A 14,050-nucleotide genomic window follows, 5' to 3' on the forward strand; every position below is an offset into this window, starting at 1 on the left:
GGCACCATTCTAGGCACTGAGGATATAATAATACATAATGGAACTTATGTAATAGTGGAGGGAAGAAGATTAAGAGAGAATAAAGAGATTATATATAAAATATGTAATGGAATTATAAGCTCTAGGAAGAAAAATAAAGCAGTGAAAGAAGCCACTTTCAAGAACAAGACAGACCTCATAATCTAGTGTCCATCTGCATTCTTCATGCATGACCGGTCACAGCTTTCACACCACATCACTATCCTTTCCTCTTCAGCAAGATGATGAGAATACCCAGTGCTCCTTCTTTGGGCACCAGCGGTATGTGCAGATCAACATATGCAGGCGTGAAGTCCAGGAACTTTCACCCTAGTGATGCTCCTTTATCACATAGAAGTTGAACCAGTCTTTTCCCCTGCTCTCCAGCCATTTTTGGACATGCTTGGAACTCTTTGCTACTCTCCTCAGAAGGGTCTGTCAGTAATTAACCTTTTTGTATTCTCTTGATGCACGTATAACATCAGTTTACCCAAACTTTGGGTAGGGAGCCCATCAAGTTGGTAGGGTGATCACAACAGACATTAGTGGAGTTTGAGGTCAGAGACGCCCACTCTAGGAGGTATTTGATGGGTTAGGGAGTGACCTATACAATATCTAGAGGAGGAACAGTCCAAGAGAGAAGAGTCCTAGTGTAGTGAAGGAAAGGCAAGGAGGCAGATAGGCTGGAGTAAACAAGGAATAAACTGTGTGGGGAGCTGGGGGGGTCAGGGAGATCACGGCAGAAAGAAACAGATCCCATAGAGCCATGCAGGTGATGCTGAAGACATCTGGATTTTCTTCCAAGCAAAACCATCAGAGGGATTTGAGTAGTAATTTCAAATTTACCAATTTACATTTTAACAGAATCATCCCAACTGTTATGGCAAGAATAGAATTCAGGGGTCAAGAGCGGAGTTAAGAAGAGGCTATTGCAAAAGTTTCTAGAGGAAGGAAGCACTTACATCTAAATAACAGTGTAATTTGTAAGGTGAGGTTTGATTGTGGATATAGCTAAAGGTAGAATCTGAAAGATTTGCTCATGGATTGGATAGGACAGGTGACAGCAAGAGAAAGCTTCAAGGAAGATTCCTAATTTTTTTGTTTTGTTGTGTTTTGTTTTTTGGTACCTTTCCTTCTGAAACTATTCCAATCAATAGAAAAAGAGGGAATTCTCCCTAACTCATTTTATGAGGCCAACATCATCTTGATACCAAAGCCTGGCAGAGACACAACAAAAAAAGAGAATTTTAGACCAATATCCCTGATGAACATTGATGCAAAAATCCTCAATAAAATACTGGCAAACTGGATCTAGCAGCACATCAAAAAGCTTATCCACCATGATCAAGTGGGCTTCATCCCTGGGATGCAAGGCTGGTTCAACATACGTAAATCAATAAACGTAATCCAGCATACAAACAGAACCAAAGACAAAAACCACATGATTATCTCAATAGATGCAGAAAAGGCCTTTGACAAAATTCAACAGCCCTTCATGCTAAAAACGCTCAATAAATTCGGTACTGATGGAACATATCTCAAATTAATAAGAGCTATTTACGACAAACCCACAGCCAGTATCATACTGAATGGGCAAAAACTGGAAAAATTCCCTTTGAAAACTGGCATAAGACAGGGATGCCCTCTCTCACCATTCCTATTCAACATAGTGTTGGAAGTTCTGGCTAGGGCAGTCAGGCAAGAGAAAGAAATAAAGGGTATTCAGTTAGGAAAAGAAGAAGTCAAATTGTCCCTGTTTGCAAATGACATGATTGTATATTTAGAAAACCCCATCATCTCAGCCCAAAATCTCCTTCAGCTGATAAGAAACTTCAGCAAAATCTCAGGATACAAAATTAGTGTGCAAAAATCACAAGCATTCTTATACACCAGTAACAGACAAACAGAAAGCCAAATCAGGAATGAACTTCCATTCACAATTGCTTCAAAGAGAATAAAATACCTAGGAATGCAACTTACAAGGGATGTGAAGGACCTCTTCAAGGAGAACTACAAACCACTGCTCAGTGAAATAAAAGAGGACACTAACAAATGAAAGAGCATACCATGCTCATGGATAGGAAGAATCAATATCGTGAAAATGGCCATACTGCCCAAGGTAATTTATAGATTCAATGCCATCCCCATCAAGCTACCAATGATTTTCTTCACAGAATTGGAAAAAAACGGCTTTAAAGTTCATATGGAACCAAAAAAGAGCCCGCATTGCCGAGACAATCCTAAGTCAAAAGAACAAAGCTGGAGGCGTCATGCTACCTGACTTTAAACTATACTACAAGGCTACAGTAACCAAAACAGCATGGTACTGGTACCAAAGCAGAGATATAGACCAATGGAATAGAACAGAGTCCTCAGAAATAATACCACACATCTGCAGCCATCTGATCTTTGACAAACCTGAGAAAAACAAGAAATGGGGAAAGGATTCCCTATTTAATAAATGGTGCTGGGAAAATTGGCTAGCCATAAGTAGAAAGCTGAAACTGGATCCTTTCCTTACTCCTTATACGAAAATTAATTCAAGATGGATTAGAGACTTAAATGTTAGACCTAATACCATAAAAACCCTAGAAGAAAAGCTAGGTAATACCATTCACGACATAGGCATGGGCAAGGACTTCATGTCTAAAACACCAAAAGCAATGGCAACAAAAGCCAAAATTGACAAATGGGATCTAATTAAACTAAAGAGCTTCTGCACAGCAAAAGAAACTACCATCAGAGTGAACAGGTAACCTACAGAATGGGAGAAAATTTTTGTAGTCTACTCATCTGACAAAGGGCTAATATCCAGAACCTACAAAGTACTCAAACAAATTTACAAGAAAAAAAAACCCCATCAAAAAGTGGGCAAAGGATATGAACAGACATTTCTCAAAAGAAGACAGTCATACAGCCAACAGACACATGAAAAAATGCTCATCATCACTGGCCATCAGAGAAATGCCAGTGAAAACCACAATGAGATACCATCTCACACCAGTTAGAATGGCAATCATTAAAAAGTCAGGAAACAACAGGTGCTGGAGAGGATGTGGAGAAACAGGAACACTTTTACACTGTTGGTGGGATTGTAAACTAGTTCAACCATTATGGAAAACAGTATGGCGATTCCTCAAGGATCTAGAACTAGAAGTAACATATGACCCAGCCATCCCATTACTGGGTATATACCCAAAGGATTATAAATCATGCTGCTATAAAGACACATGCACATGTATGTTTATTGCGGCACTATTCACAATAGCAAAGACTTGGAATCAACCCAAATGTCCATCAGTGACAGACTGGATTAAGAAAATGTGGCACAGATACACCAGGGAATACTATGCAGCCATAAAAAAGGATGAATTTGTGTCCTTTGTAGGGACATGGATGCAGCTGGAAACCATCATTCTCAGCAAAATATCACAAGAACAGAAAACCAAACACCGCATGTTCTCACTCATAGGAGGGAACTGAACAATGAGATCACTTGGACTCGGGAAGGGGAACATCACACACCGGGGCCTATCATGGGGAGGGGGGAGGGGGGAGGGATTGCAGTGGGAGTTATACCTGATGTAAATGACGAGTTGATGGGTGCTGACAAGTTGATGGGTGCAGCACACCAACATGGCACAAGTATACATATGTAACAAACCTGCACGTTATGCACATGTACCATAGAACTTAAAGTATAATAATAAAAAATAAATAAAATTAAAAAAAGTTTTATTTTAAAATAATCATGATCTATATGGAATTTTACAATCAGTATCATATAATTTTTATTACTCAAAGACCAATTAGTTTTCAATACCTACAAAATTACTCCAATTTCATAAATATATTCTACAAAATTACTCTAATTTTATAAATACATTCATGTAAAACATTACTAATGTTTTTTTGAGACAAGGTCTTGCTCTGTCACCCAAGCTGCTGGAGGGCAGTGATGAAATCATAGCTCACTGCAGCTTCAAACTTCTGGGTGCAAATAATCCTGCCACCTCAGCCTCCTCCGTAGCATGGACTGCTACTGGCATACATCCCCACCCCTGGCTTTTTTTTTTTTTTTTTTTTCTTGTAGAGATGGGACTCTCACTGTGTTGTCTAAATTGGTCTCAAACTTCTGGCCTCAAGCAATCCTCCTGCCTTGGTTTCCCAAAGTGCTGGGATTACAGGCATGAGCCACTGCACTCAACCTACCTTTTGTTTAAAATCCTTCCATTTGTATTTGGCTCCCTCATTTACAGTTTTTCACATATATCTCATAACTGGATTATAAGAATCAACAGTCCATTAGAAGAAGTAGGTATTGTTACTTATTTTATATAAAGAGAAGAATTATGGCTTAAAGAAGAGAAGTGAGCAACTGAAAGTCAAACAGGAGGTTGAAATGGAGCCTATGTCATTAGATTCCATAGCCAATGCACTATCAGATGGATTCCTACATAAAGCTAAATTTCTTGGGAAATTTTACAAAGAAGGGATATATGTATCCTCAATGGAATTAGCATAAATGGCATAAAGGACAGATAGAAAAAGACGTGTATATTTTACATGCACTGCTACCTATGAAATGTGAATCATTAGCTATTAAAATTAGCACTTATAAAAAGCCTTTAATATATACACATGGTTCTAAAACACCCAAAAATATTCACAAATTCCTGTGTAATTCCACTAGCATTTAGGTTGCTAACAGCTATTTATGTTAACCCCTTGTATTTCTACATTTACAGTTTCTAAGCAGAAAAGAGTTTCTGCCACCTTACCAACTTTTCTAAATGCTTTTGTATCTATTATGAAAATGTAAATATATCTTTGACTTATTTAAGGAAAACTGGGTTTTAAAAGAGAGATTACTTTCTCAACCATATAATAATATGCTTCAAATACTTGGGGAATAAAATAATAAAAAATACATAAATATCTTTAAGTAGCTAGATCTTACAGGCAAAATCGATTGTTTTGAAAGCTACAGACAATTGTAATGAAACTATGTCAGAACATCTTGATAACAATTAAAGTTTACATTAATTTTAAAATGCTATTTTGAAAAAGTTACTAAAATATGGTGGGAAAAGTTTTCCAAAAGTTAATACTTTGATAGATTACATCTTTTACAGGACACGAAAAGGAGGAAACATGATAAGACACTCATAGAAACTAAGACAATGAAAATATGATGAAAGAGCAAATGTTTTTAATATTTCCATTTTCAATAGAGAAAAAAGAATAAATAGAATGCACTTAACCAGGCACAAGGTAAAGCCAAGATTTTAGCCTATGACTGTCTTTGGTCCCACTCAAAAAGTAGCTGGCAAAACAAATGAACAAACAAACAAGCTCAAGATACCAAGATCAAGTTAGCATCATTCGATCTCTCCTTTTGGAATTTTATTCTCTGGCACTACTGAATCTTCTTCATTCCCATATCATATCTAGACATGACAAAGAAAACTCTTGAAAGAAATGATAGATTCTTTTGGAGAAAAGAAAGCAAGTTTCCTTTCAAACTGAAACACTCTCACACTGCCATAAATCGCTTCTTGTGTTACAAAATTTTCATCTTGTCAGCCTCAGAAAAACAAAACAAAATAATAATTTTAAAAAACCCTGTAAACTCTTAGGGGCTCACTGCAGGATTGTCTAAGCATTACTTATGAAAAATTTAACACAATTTGTATAGTTTAAAAATGAATAAAAATATTTATTGAATACACTGGTACTTTAAAATACCTCCCTTTTTATAATGGGAGACAAGTGTAAGACATTTTGTCAAATTTCAATATTCTTTACCAAAAGTATTAAGAATCATAAAGATGTTTTCTGGCTCCCAGGGAATTTCTTAGCTTTTATGAAAACAAAACAAGGAAAAGGGATATAATTTTTAGAAAATACATTACTAATAAGTATAGACTATGCCTTGAGAATGTAAAAATGTGGGTGTTCTACATTGACACATATAGACAAATTACATAGCCTAAATGTCAAACTACAAATAGTAGCTTGTAAAATAAGCATCATACATGCATCACACTATAGGTTCTTGCTTTGTTAATTAGCTCCTGTTTTTTGTACTATTTGAGCTTCATATTCCTACATCCAGTTGCCTATTTAGCTTCTTCATCTGGATTCCTACTATACCAAACTTAACAGATCTAAAAAATTAATTTTAATTCCTTGAATCTCAGTTTTCTTTATCTCAGAAAATAGTTCATAATTTTCCTAGATGTTTGAGCCAAAACCTGGGACTTATCTTCGATTCTACCCATTCCTTCACTTCCTATCCTTGATCTAAGAAGTCTTGTTAGCTTTCCTTCAAAATAGATCCCAAACTGGTATATTTTTTTTTCCCCAGTTTTTCCTTCATCTTTTTTCAACTACTGTAATGGGAATAAAATCCAAGTTTCTCCTCCAAGTTTACAAAGATTCAAGCCCTACAAGATCTTGTCAATGGATTGCCCAGCACACCCTCCTTCTCTTCAAACATTCAGGTGGTGTTTTCTGTGGGTCTGTTCCTTTTCAGTTTCTTCTGTCATGACTGCCACCTCCCAGCTTTTCTGTGCCTGGATCCCACTTGTCATATCAGGTCCTCAGCTCATAGATTACTATTTTTGTGAAGTCTTTTCTGACCACCCAGTCTAATTGGTAATGTCCTACTCCCACAGCCCATCATTCTCCATCACCGCATCCTGTTTTGTTTCTTCATAACACTTGTCATTGTCTGTAATTACTTTTCATCTGTGTTTGGTGGGTTTATTTTCTCTCCCCCTCATCAAAGAGAGTATAAATTCTATGAGAGAAGCAGTTTGATTTGTCCTGCATGTCCCTGTATATCTAATCCTACAATAGTATTTGAATGAATGAATGAATGAATGAATGAGTAAATGAATATGTTACATATATAGTCCTATCCCTAGATATATCCCTAGATATGGCTAACTGTTGACTGTGTTAGGAAGAATTATTTATATACGACAAACTCTGCAGCAAGACTCCCCAGGAGGATCACTGATGTCTACAGTTCCAACACATTCCTCACCAATCAATACTAAAGACAACATTAATATTAATACAGAACTAGACCCAATCAGATTGTACGATGGTGCTTTAGTAACCTAGAAAACTTGGTAGATTGTAAGTGAGAGAGAGCTGCTTTCCTAGTCTCAGGGGAAGAGAAGAACAACTTCATCTCACCATGACTAACAGGAGTCAGTCTCTTTTTCTGGATAATGCTGCTGCCAGCAGTTTTAAAGAAGTACGTCTAATATTTATGCCAAAATAACTTTTGTAACTGGAGTTTCGAAAAAGAAAAGCAGTGAGGGATGGGGTTCACGTTTGAGAGACGGGAATGGATAAATGCTTCTGGCCAGAGAAAACCAACCCTAGGAAGTCTTTGTGCAACTACACATAAACATTCAACTCACACTGTGACTTCTGCCTGCAGGTAAATTTCCTTTGGAATATGCTACTTACCCTGAGATTGTCAACAAACCTGAATCTGTTTTAAAAACACATGGTTTTGCTTTCTTTTAAATAACTGTGGGGCTTCAAACCATGGCTTATGAGACATTCCATTTTAATTCTTTGAAGGTGAGGACCAGGACCATGTCATGTGTTCATTCTCTGGCTCTACCTGAATCCACTGATATGCTGGCTGTGCAGCAGAAACTGCCCCTTCTTTTCAAGGGAATGTCATTGAAAGGAATATTGGACAGCAAAAATGTAAGCTCTCCTTGAAGGGAAAAGATGTCATAACAGAATGATTTTCTCCTTTTCCTAATTTTTAATGCCAAGAACAGCTTGTACTCATTTTGTGTGAGGTCAACAAAGGGGATTAGCTAGTACAATGCTTCTCTGCTTAAAAAAAAATGTTAAGTTTTCCTTTGGGTAAAGCTATATGTATTTCCTTCTTTCTTCCTTAGTTTGCATTCAGGTAAGCATTTGCAGATTATTTCATAAACACCATTTTTTCTTCAAAGAGATTTAGTCAAAAATTAAAATTAAAAATTAAATTATTATTATTTTTTGAGTCAGAGTCTTGCTCTGTCACCCAGGCTGGAGTACAGTAGCACAATCTTGGTGCACGCAACCTCCACCTCATGAGTTTAAGCAATTCTCCTGCCTCAGCCTCCTGGGTAGCTGGGATTACAGGTGGTTGCCACCATGCCCGGCTAATTTTTGTATTTTTAGTAGAGATCGTTCCCCCATATTGTATTTTTGTATTTAAATAACAATAATTTTGTATTTTTAGTAGAGATGGTTTCCCCATATTGACCAGGCTGACCTCAAACTCCTGACCTCAAGTGATCTGCCCAGGTTGGCCTCCCAATGTGCTGGGATTACAGGCATGAACCACCATGCCCACCCCTAAAAATTAAATTAATTAAAAAGCAATCAGGTGTTCTGTTTTCAATTCTCAGTTCTAATTCTCTGAAGCTATAATCTTTTCTCCAAATCAGTGCAATACAGATTCAGAGAGTTAAAAAGAATATTTCATTTCATTAAAAAATTTAAAGGAAAACACTGAGAAAAGATTTGTAACCAATATGAAAAGCTATTAATACCTTTATTATATGGGCCGGGCGCGGTGGCTCAAGCCTGTAATCCCAGCACTTTGGGAGGCCGAGACGGGCGGATCACAAGGTCAGGAGATCGAGACCATCCTGGCTAACACGGTGAAACCCCGTCTCTACTAAAAATACAAAAACTAGCCGGGCGAGGTGGCGGGCGCCTGTAGTCCCAGCTACTCCAGAGGCTGAGGCAGGAGAATGGCATAAACCCGGGAGGCAGAGCTTGCAGTGAGCTGAGATCCAGCCACTGCACTCCAGTCCGGGCGACAGAGCGAGACTCCGCCTCAAAAAAAAAAAAAAAAAATACCTTTATTATATGAAGTGGGAGTTCAAATGGATAAGGTAAAACATTATGTTCCAAAGAAATGAATGAGTACAAGACACAAAAGAGACATTTTTAAAAGGGAAATACAGCTGGAAAACTGTCCCGCCTCGCCAGCAATCTTAACAGAGCACATTAATATATGTTTGTTTCTAGTCTATACAATTATAAACAAAAATAAATACTCAAATGTACTTCTCTAATTAAAAACCACTGAGGCATCCTTTGTTCAAACAAAGTATTATTGAGGTGCTTAGGAAATTGGGTTTAATTCATGATATTTGAAAGGGTGGGCCTTGGAAATTGGCCTGCTTTTACTCTGACTCACTATGTTTCAGGAACTTTTGAGGGAGCTTAAAAGAGCTTCTAATTTTCCAAGAAGCACAACTGGAAAACCACTATTTTTAATAACACCCAGTACTGACAGACACTATGCAACAGGCATACTCCTACAATGTGCACGAGATTCTAAATCACTTCAACCACTTTGAATAGCAATTTAGAAATATTTTCTAAAAATTGCAGAAGCATCCATATACTTTATTTTAGAAATAAGTAAATCCATGTATTCAGCCATTCGATAAATATTTACTGAGCAATGACATTACACAAACTAATGTCACCATTAATGGATGATAGGAAACAGGAATAGTGAAGCATGTGGTTTAGAAAACAGATGAGCTTCACTAGGTAGCACCTACTGTATTCTGTACTAAAGTCATGAAATCTCATCTGAAGGTGACCTTAATCTTACTGGAGGGCATTAATTCCCTAAATTAACCTACTCCAGATATCACATTACCAAAAAGTACAACGAAAACTAGAAGAGAAAATATGTGAGGTTGTGGCATTCTAAGTGTATTACTGGGGTTCTTTAGGTTAAGACTACATCCCTTATCTGAAGTAAGGTCTCCTTGAAGAGAAAAAAATTCAAAAAATGTAAAACAATTATCTGGAACTCTTTGTCTTTGCTATGAATCTATGGAATCTATAGTTATTTGAAGCACTCCAGACAAAAAATGAGTAAGAATGGCTTCTGCCACACGGAGGTGGGTCAGAAGCTCGACTGGAGGTTTCTCCTTGGTAAACTCCAAGCTCAAAATAAATCAAAGCAATTTGTACATCAGATTATCCAATTTCACATGTTTTTGTGTGTCCATCTTCTCCATGTAATCTCATATCTTTAAAAAGTCTTATTTAAATGCCTCCAACCTAGTATCAGCTGTGCTCCGGGTAACTGAAAAATTACATGTCCGGATTTTAGCCAAAGAGAAGAAGAGAAGCTAGCCCAGCACACCATTCATGCCTTAAGTAGGTGTGAGGATGGCAGAGGTGATGAGTGAGAGATCCTCTAGTCTAGGAAAGGTGGGTCTCAAAGACCAAGGTTCTGTTGCCCCACCTCACGCAGGGCAGTATCCTACAGTAGTCATTCTTGAAGGGGCCGATGTGGATTTTATTTGTAAAATAATCAGATAACTAAAGATGAATTATTTATAATAATAAATAATACAATAATTAAAGAATTAAAAAAAATTTGATTAAAGAAAGTCACTTCTTTATAGTCTCAAGAATGTTTAGAAAATCATAAATTTAAAGAATAAGCATTTAGAGATACAAATGAAACCAGGAAACAGAAAATAACTTCTGAGGGCAAAAAAACAAATGAACTGATAAAGATAAACTTCAGGCTATTGCAACTGTCTCTGCTTATCTATTTTTCAGATGGTGGCAGTTGATCAAAAGAATGTGGAAATGGCTTTTCAGGTAAGGAGACAAGCGCAAATCAAAGCAATATGAGAGTTTTTTTTTTTTTAATTTAAAGTAAAACAAAAAAATCCTAATATAATCACTTATTCAAAAGAAAAAATAGAAAATAAATTATAATCAGAGTCAGTGGTCAGCAGTTATTTTTTTAAAGAACAGCATTTTAAAAGATTATTTTAACCTTAGAATAATTGCTTTCTGTAAACATATTATGAATCTAATTTCATAATCTGCTGCATGTTATGTTTGTAGACATTTTAATTAGTCTAAACACAAAGCCTTTGGGTCTGTCCTATCTTGCTATAGTACAAAGCACATTAGTACATTTTTGGATAACTCTGTTTATTTTCTTTCACTTGTCTTATTTTATCTTGGGGTATTGCATGCATCTTTGTAAGTCAGCTAAACTATGTTCTGAAAGAAGGTGAGAGACAGGACTAGCTGGATTTCCTAGGCTAACTAAGAATTCCTAAGCCTGGCTGGGGAAGGTGACTGCACCCACCTTTAAACACGGGGCTTGTAACTCAGCTCACACCTGACCAAGCAAGTAGTAAAGAGAGCTCTCTAAAATACCAATTAGGCTGAAAGCAGCAGGTAAAGAAATAGTCAATCATCTATTGCCTGAGAGCACAGGGGGAGGGACAATGATCTGGATAAAATCCCAGGCATTCGAGCTGGCAGTGGCAACCTGCTTTGGGTCCCCTCTTGTATGGGAACTCTGTTTCACTCTATTAAATCTTGCAACTGCACACTCTTCTGGTCCGCGTTTATTCTGACTCAAACTGAGTTTTCGCTCACCATCCACCGCCGGTGATGGCCGTCGTCGCAGACCCGCTGCTGACTTCTACCCCTCTGGATCCAGCAGGGTATCTGCTGTGCTTCTAATCTAGCAAGGTGCCCATTGCCGCTCCCCATGGGGCTAGAGGCTCACCATTGTTTCTGCGCTGCTAAGTGCCCAGGTTCGTCCTAATTGAGCTGAACACTAGTCCCTGGGTTCCACGGTTCTCTTCCATGACCCACGGCTTCTAATAGAGCTATAACACCCACTGCATGGCCCAAAGTTCCATTCCTTGGAATCTGTGAGGCCAAGAACTCCAGGTGAGAGAACACAAGGCTTGCCACCATCTTGGGAGTGGACTGCCACCATCTTGGGAGCTCTAAGAACAAAGACCCACCAGTAACAAAGGTAGAGTATAAAGAAAGAAATAAAAATAACTTTTTCTATCTTAATACTTATTCTTTCTGACATATTTTTTTCTGATAATGATTACACCTACCTTAGATTGTTTGCAAAGGTAGCGACAAAGTTCTCCAATATACTGAAACACAGTCACATCATACTTCTTGCAGTCATTCCAAAACTGGCTTGCTGAGAATTTCTTCTTTAACACACAAGTGGCACCTATAAGAAAAGACAAAAAGAGGCACTAGGGAAAAAAATTCAAGAGCAGAATGAACATAAAACACAAATTTTGTTTTTCTGTCTAGATCATGTTTGCTCATTTTAAAACTTTAATAACTCGTCAGTAATTTGTATCAAACTCATTTGGAAACACTCATTTTATTGTCCAAAACCTCTGTTAAAAATACTGTAATTCTATATTTTTTAATTCTATTTTTTATTCTATATTTTTGTAATTCTATATGCTTTTTACAATACACAGGACAAAAGCAACATCAAAATAAGTAAAAGAGTTAAAGTATTAGAGCATCGCTATTGATAAGAGTCATCCTTCTTCATAGAAACCAAGAATATTCACTTACTTTTGAACTTGAATGTATACATATTATTCATTTTTATAACTTTAAAGCAGTCTCAACATATCTTGAAGTCAACTGTTAGTAAGGTTGAATTGGCAAGATAGTACTAACAAAAAAGTTCTTAAATGACTGCAGAACCTAGTTTTTACAACAATGTATGTCCAGTGAAGATTTTAATGTCTTGACCTTCATCTTTATTTATGGTGGATATTGATAATATTCTAAATATTCTATTCTAAAAATTACAGCATTTTAGACAAATACAAGTAGCAAATGATCTCCACTGTTTGTATATTATGTGACGTCTAGAAACTGACACATAATCTTGCATGTTTATGAATGGAATCTACTGAGTCACAAGTTCTACCAACTAATTTGTTGAGTATCTACGGCAGATTGTTTGCAAAGATGGCCTCAGCAATTTCTTCAAGGCTCTTACTTTTGCAATGTAAATTTGCTCCTTCTCTGTTCAAGAGGTGGCTTCTATTTCTGCTGGAATCTTGAATCTAGGCTGGCCCATGACTCTCTCTGATCAATGGAATGAAGGTGAAATAACCTATGTGACTTTCAAGACTAGGCCTTAAGATTCATGCAGCTTCCATACTCACTCCCTTGGAACATTTCTACTACCATTTGAGGAATCTGGGGGTAGATTGTTTGAGGGTGAGTGACCACAAGGAGGGAGAAGCTCAGCCAATAGCCAGCTCCAACTACATGGCCAAATCCTCAGAAAACTGTTCTTTTCACCTCAGGAAAACACTGAATATGCCATAAAATTGTGTGGTTTTTTAAAACAAATACTGTGGTATAATAAAATAATATGCATATAATCACTCTAAATTCTACCGATAAAGCTTCAAATGTTAATAAACACTTGTGCTAATTATTAGGCATTTTGAAAACTTATCAAAAAGGAAATAAAGCCTTACCCAACTCAACACATCCAGAAATTCCCAGGATAGCTGCTGAACTATGATACAGAGGAAGGGTTATATAAACAATGTCATCAGCAGTACAACCAAAAGCCCACAGGACAGCAGAACCCCTTAAAACCTGCAGCTGACTAATCACAGCTGCTTTTGGTAGACCTGGAAGAAAAGAAAAGAACGGGAAACATATATACACACACATACATATACATATGTATACATATTCATATAACTAGAAAGGAAGTAATAGAAAGGAAGATGATGCTGATAACTACACTAGCAAGTGACACAAAATATATCATAGTCTATCTGCTTTGTAAAAGAGGCCATTCTGACTTTAGCAACGCTCCTTTGACAGGTTGCTAAGTAGGACTGTATCTCAAACACTATGTAATTTTATAGTTGGCCTTTCTGGATAGATCAAAGATTCTAGAAATTAATTACAGTGGTAGCGCACATTTGGTTTCAGTAGCTGTCTGATAAAAAGTATTTGGGAGGTAAGTTTTTGTGAGTCCTCATGTGTCTGAGTATATCTTTTTTTTCCACTCATACACTTGAATGGCTGCTTGTAAAGAATCGTAGGTAAGAAATTATTTTTATGCAGGACTTTGATGGCATTGCTCTGAAATCTTCTGACTTCCATTATATATGTTGAGCAATTATCAGTCTTT

The 14,050-nt window shown here is 37.0% G+C and overlaps 1 protein-coding gene across 1 annotated transcript in view; it reads right to left on the bottom strand.

Moving 5' to 3' along the window:
* Positions 1-14,050, bottom strand: part of SLC27A6 (solute carrier family 27 member 6) — a 65,704-nt gene that overhangs the window by 32,392 nt on the left and 19,262 nt on the right. Inside the window, exons 4-5 of the mRNA XM_026454499.1 lie at positions 13,380-13,538; positions 11,967-12,091 (exon numbers count right to left, since the gene is read on the bottom strand). Coding sequence (XP_026310284.1) covers positions 11,967-12,091; positions 13,380-13,538 — 284 coding nt within the window. The remainder of the gene's footprint in view (positions 1-11,966; positions 12,092-13,379; positions 13,539-14,050) is intronic.

The sequence above is a fragment of the Piliocolobus tephrosceles genome, chromosome 4, assembly GCF_002776525.5.
Source record: "Piliocolobus tephrosceles isolate RC106 chromosome 4, ASM277652v3, whole genome shotgun sequence".
Lineage (NCBI taxonomy): Eukaryota > Metazoa > Chordata > Mammalia > Primates > Cercopithecidae > Piliocolobus > Piliocolobus tephrosceles.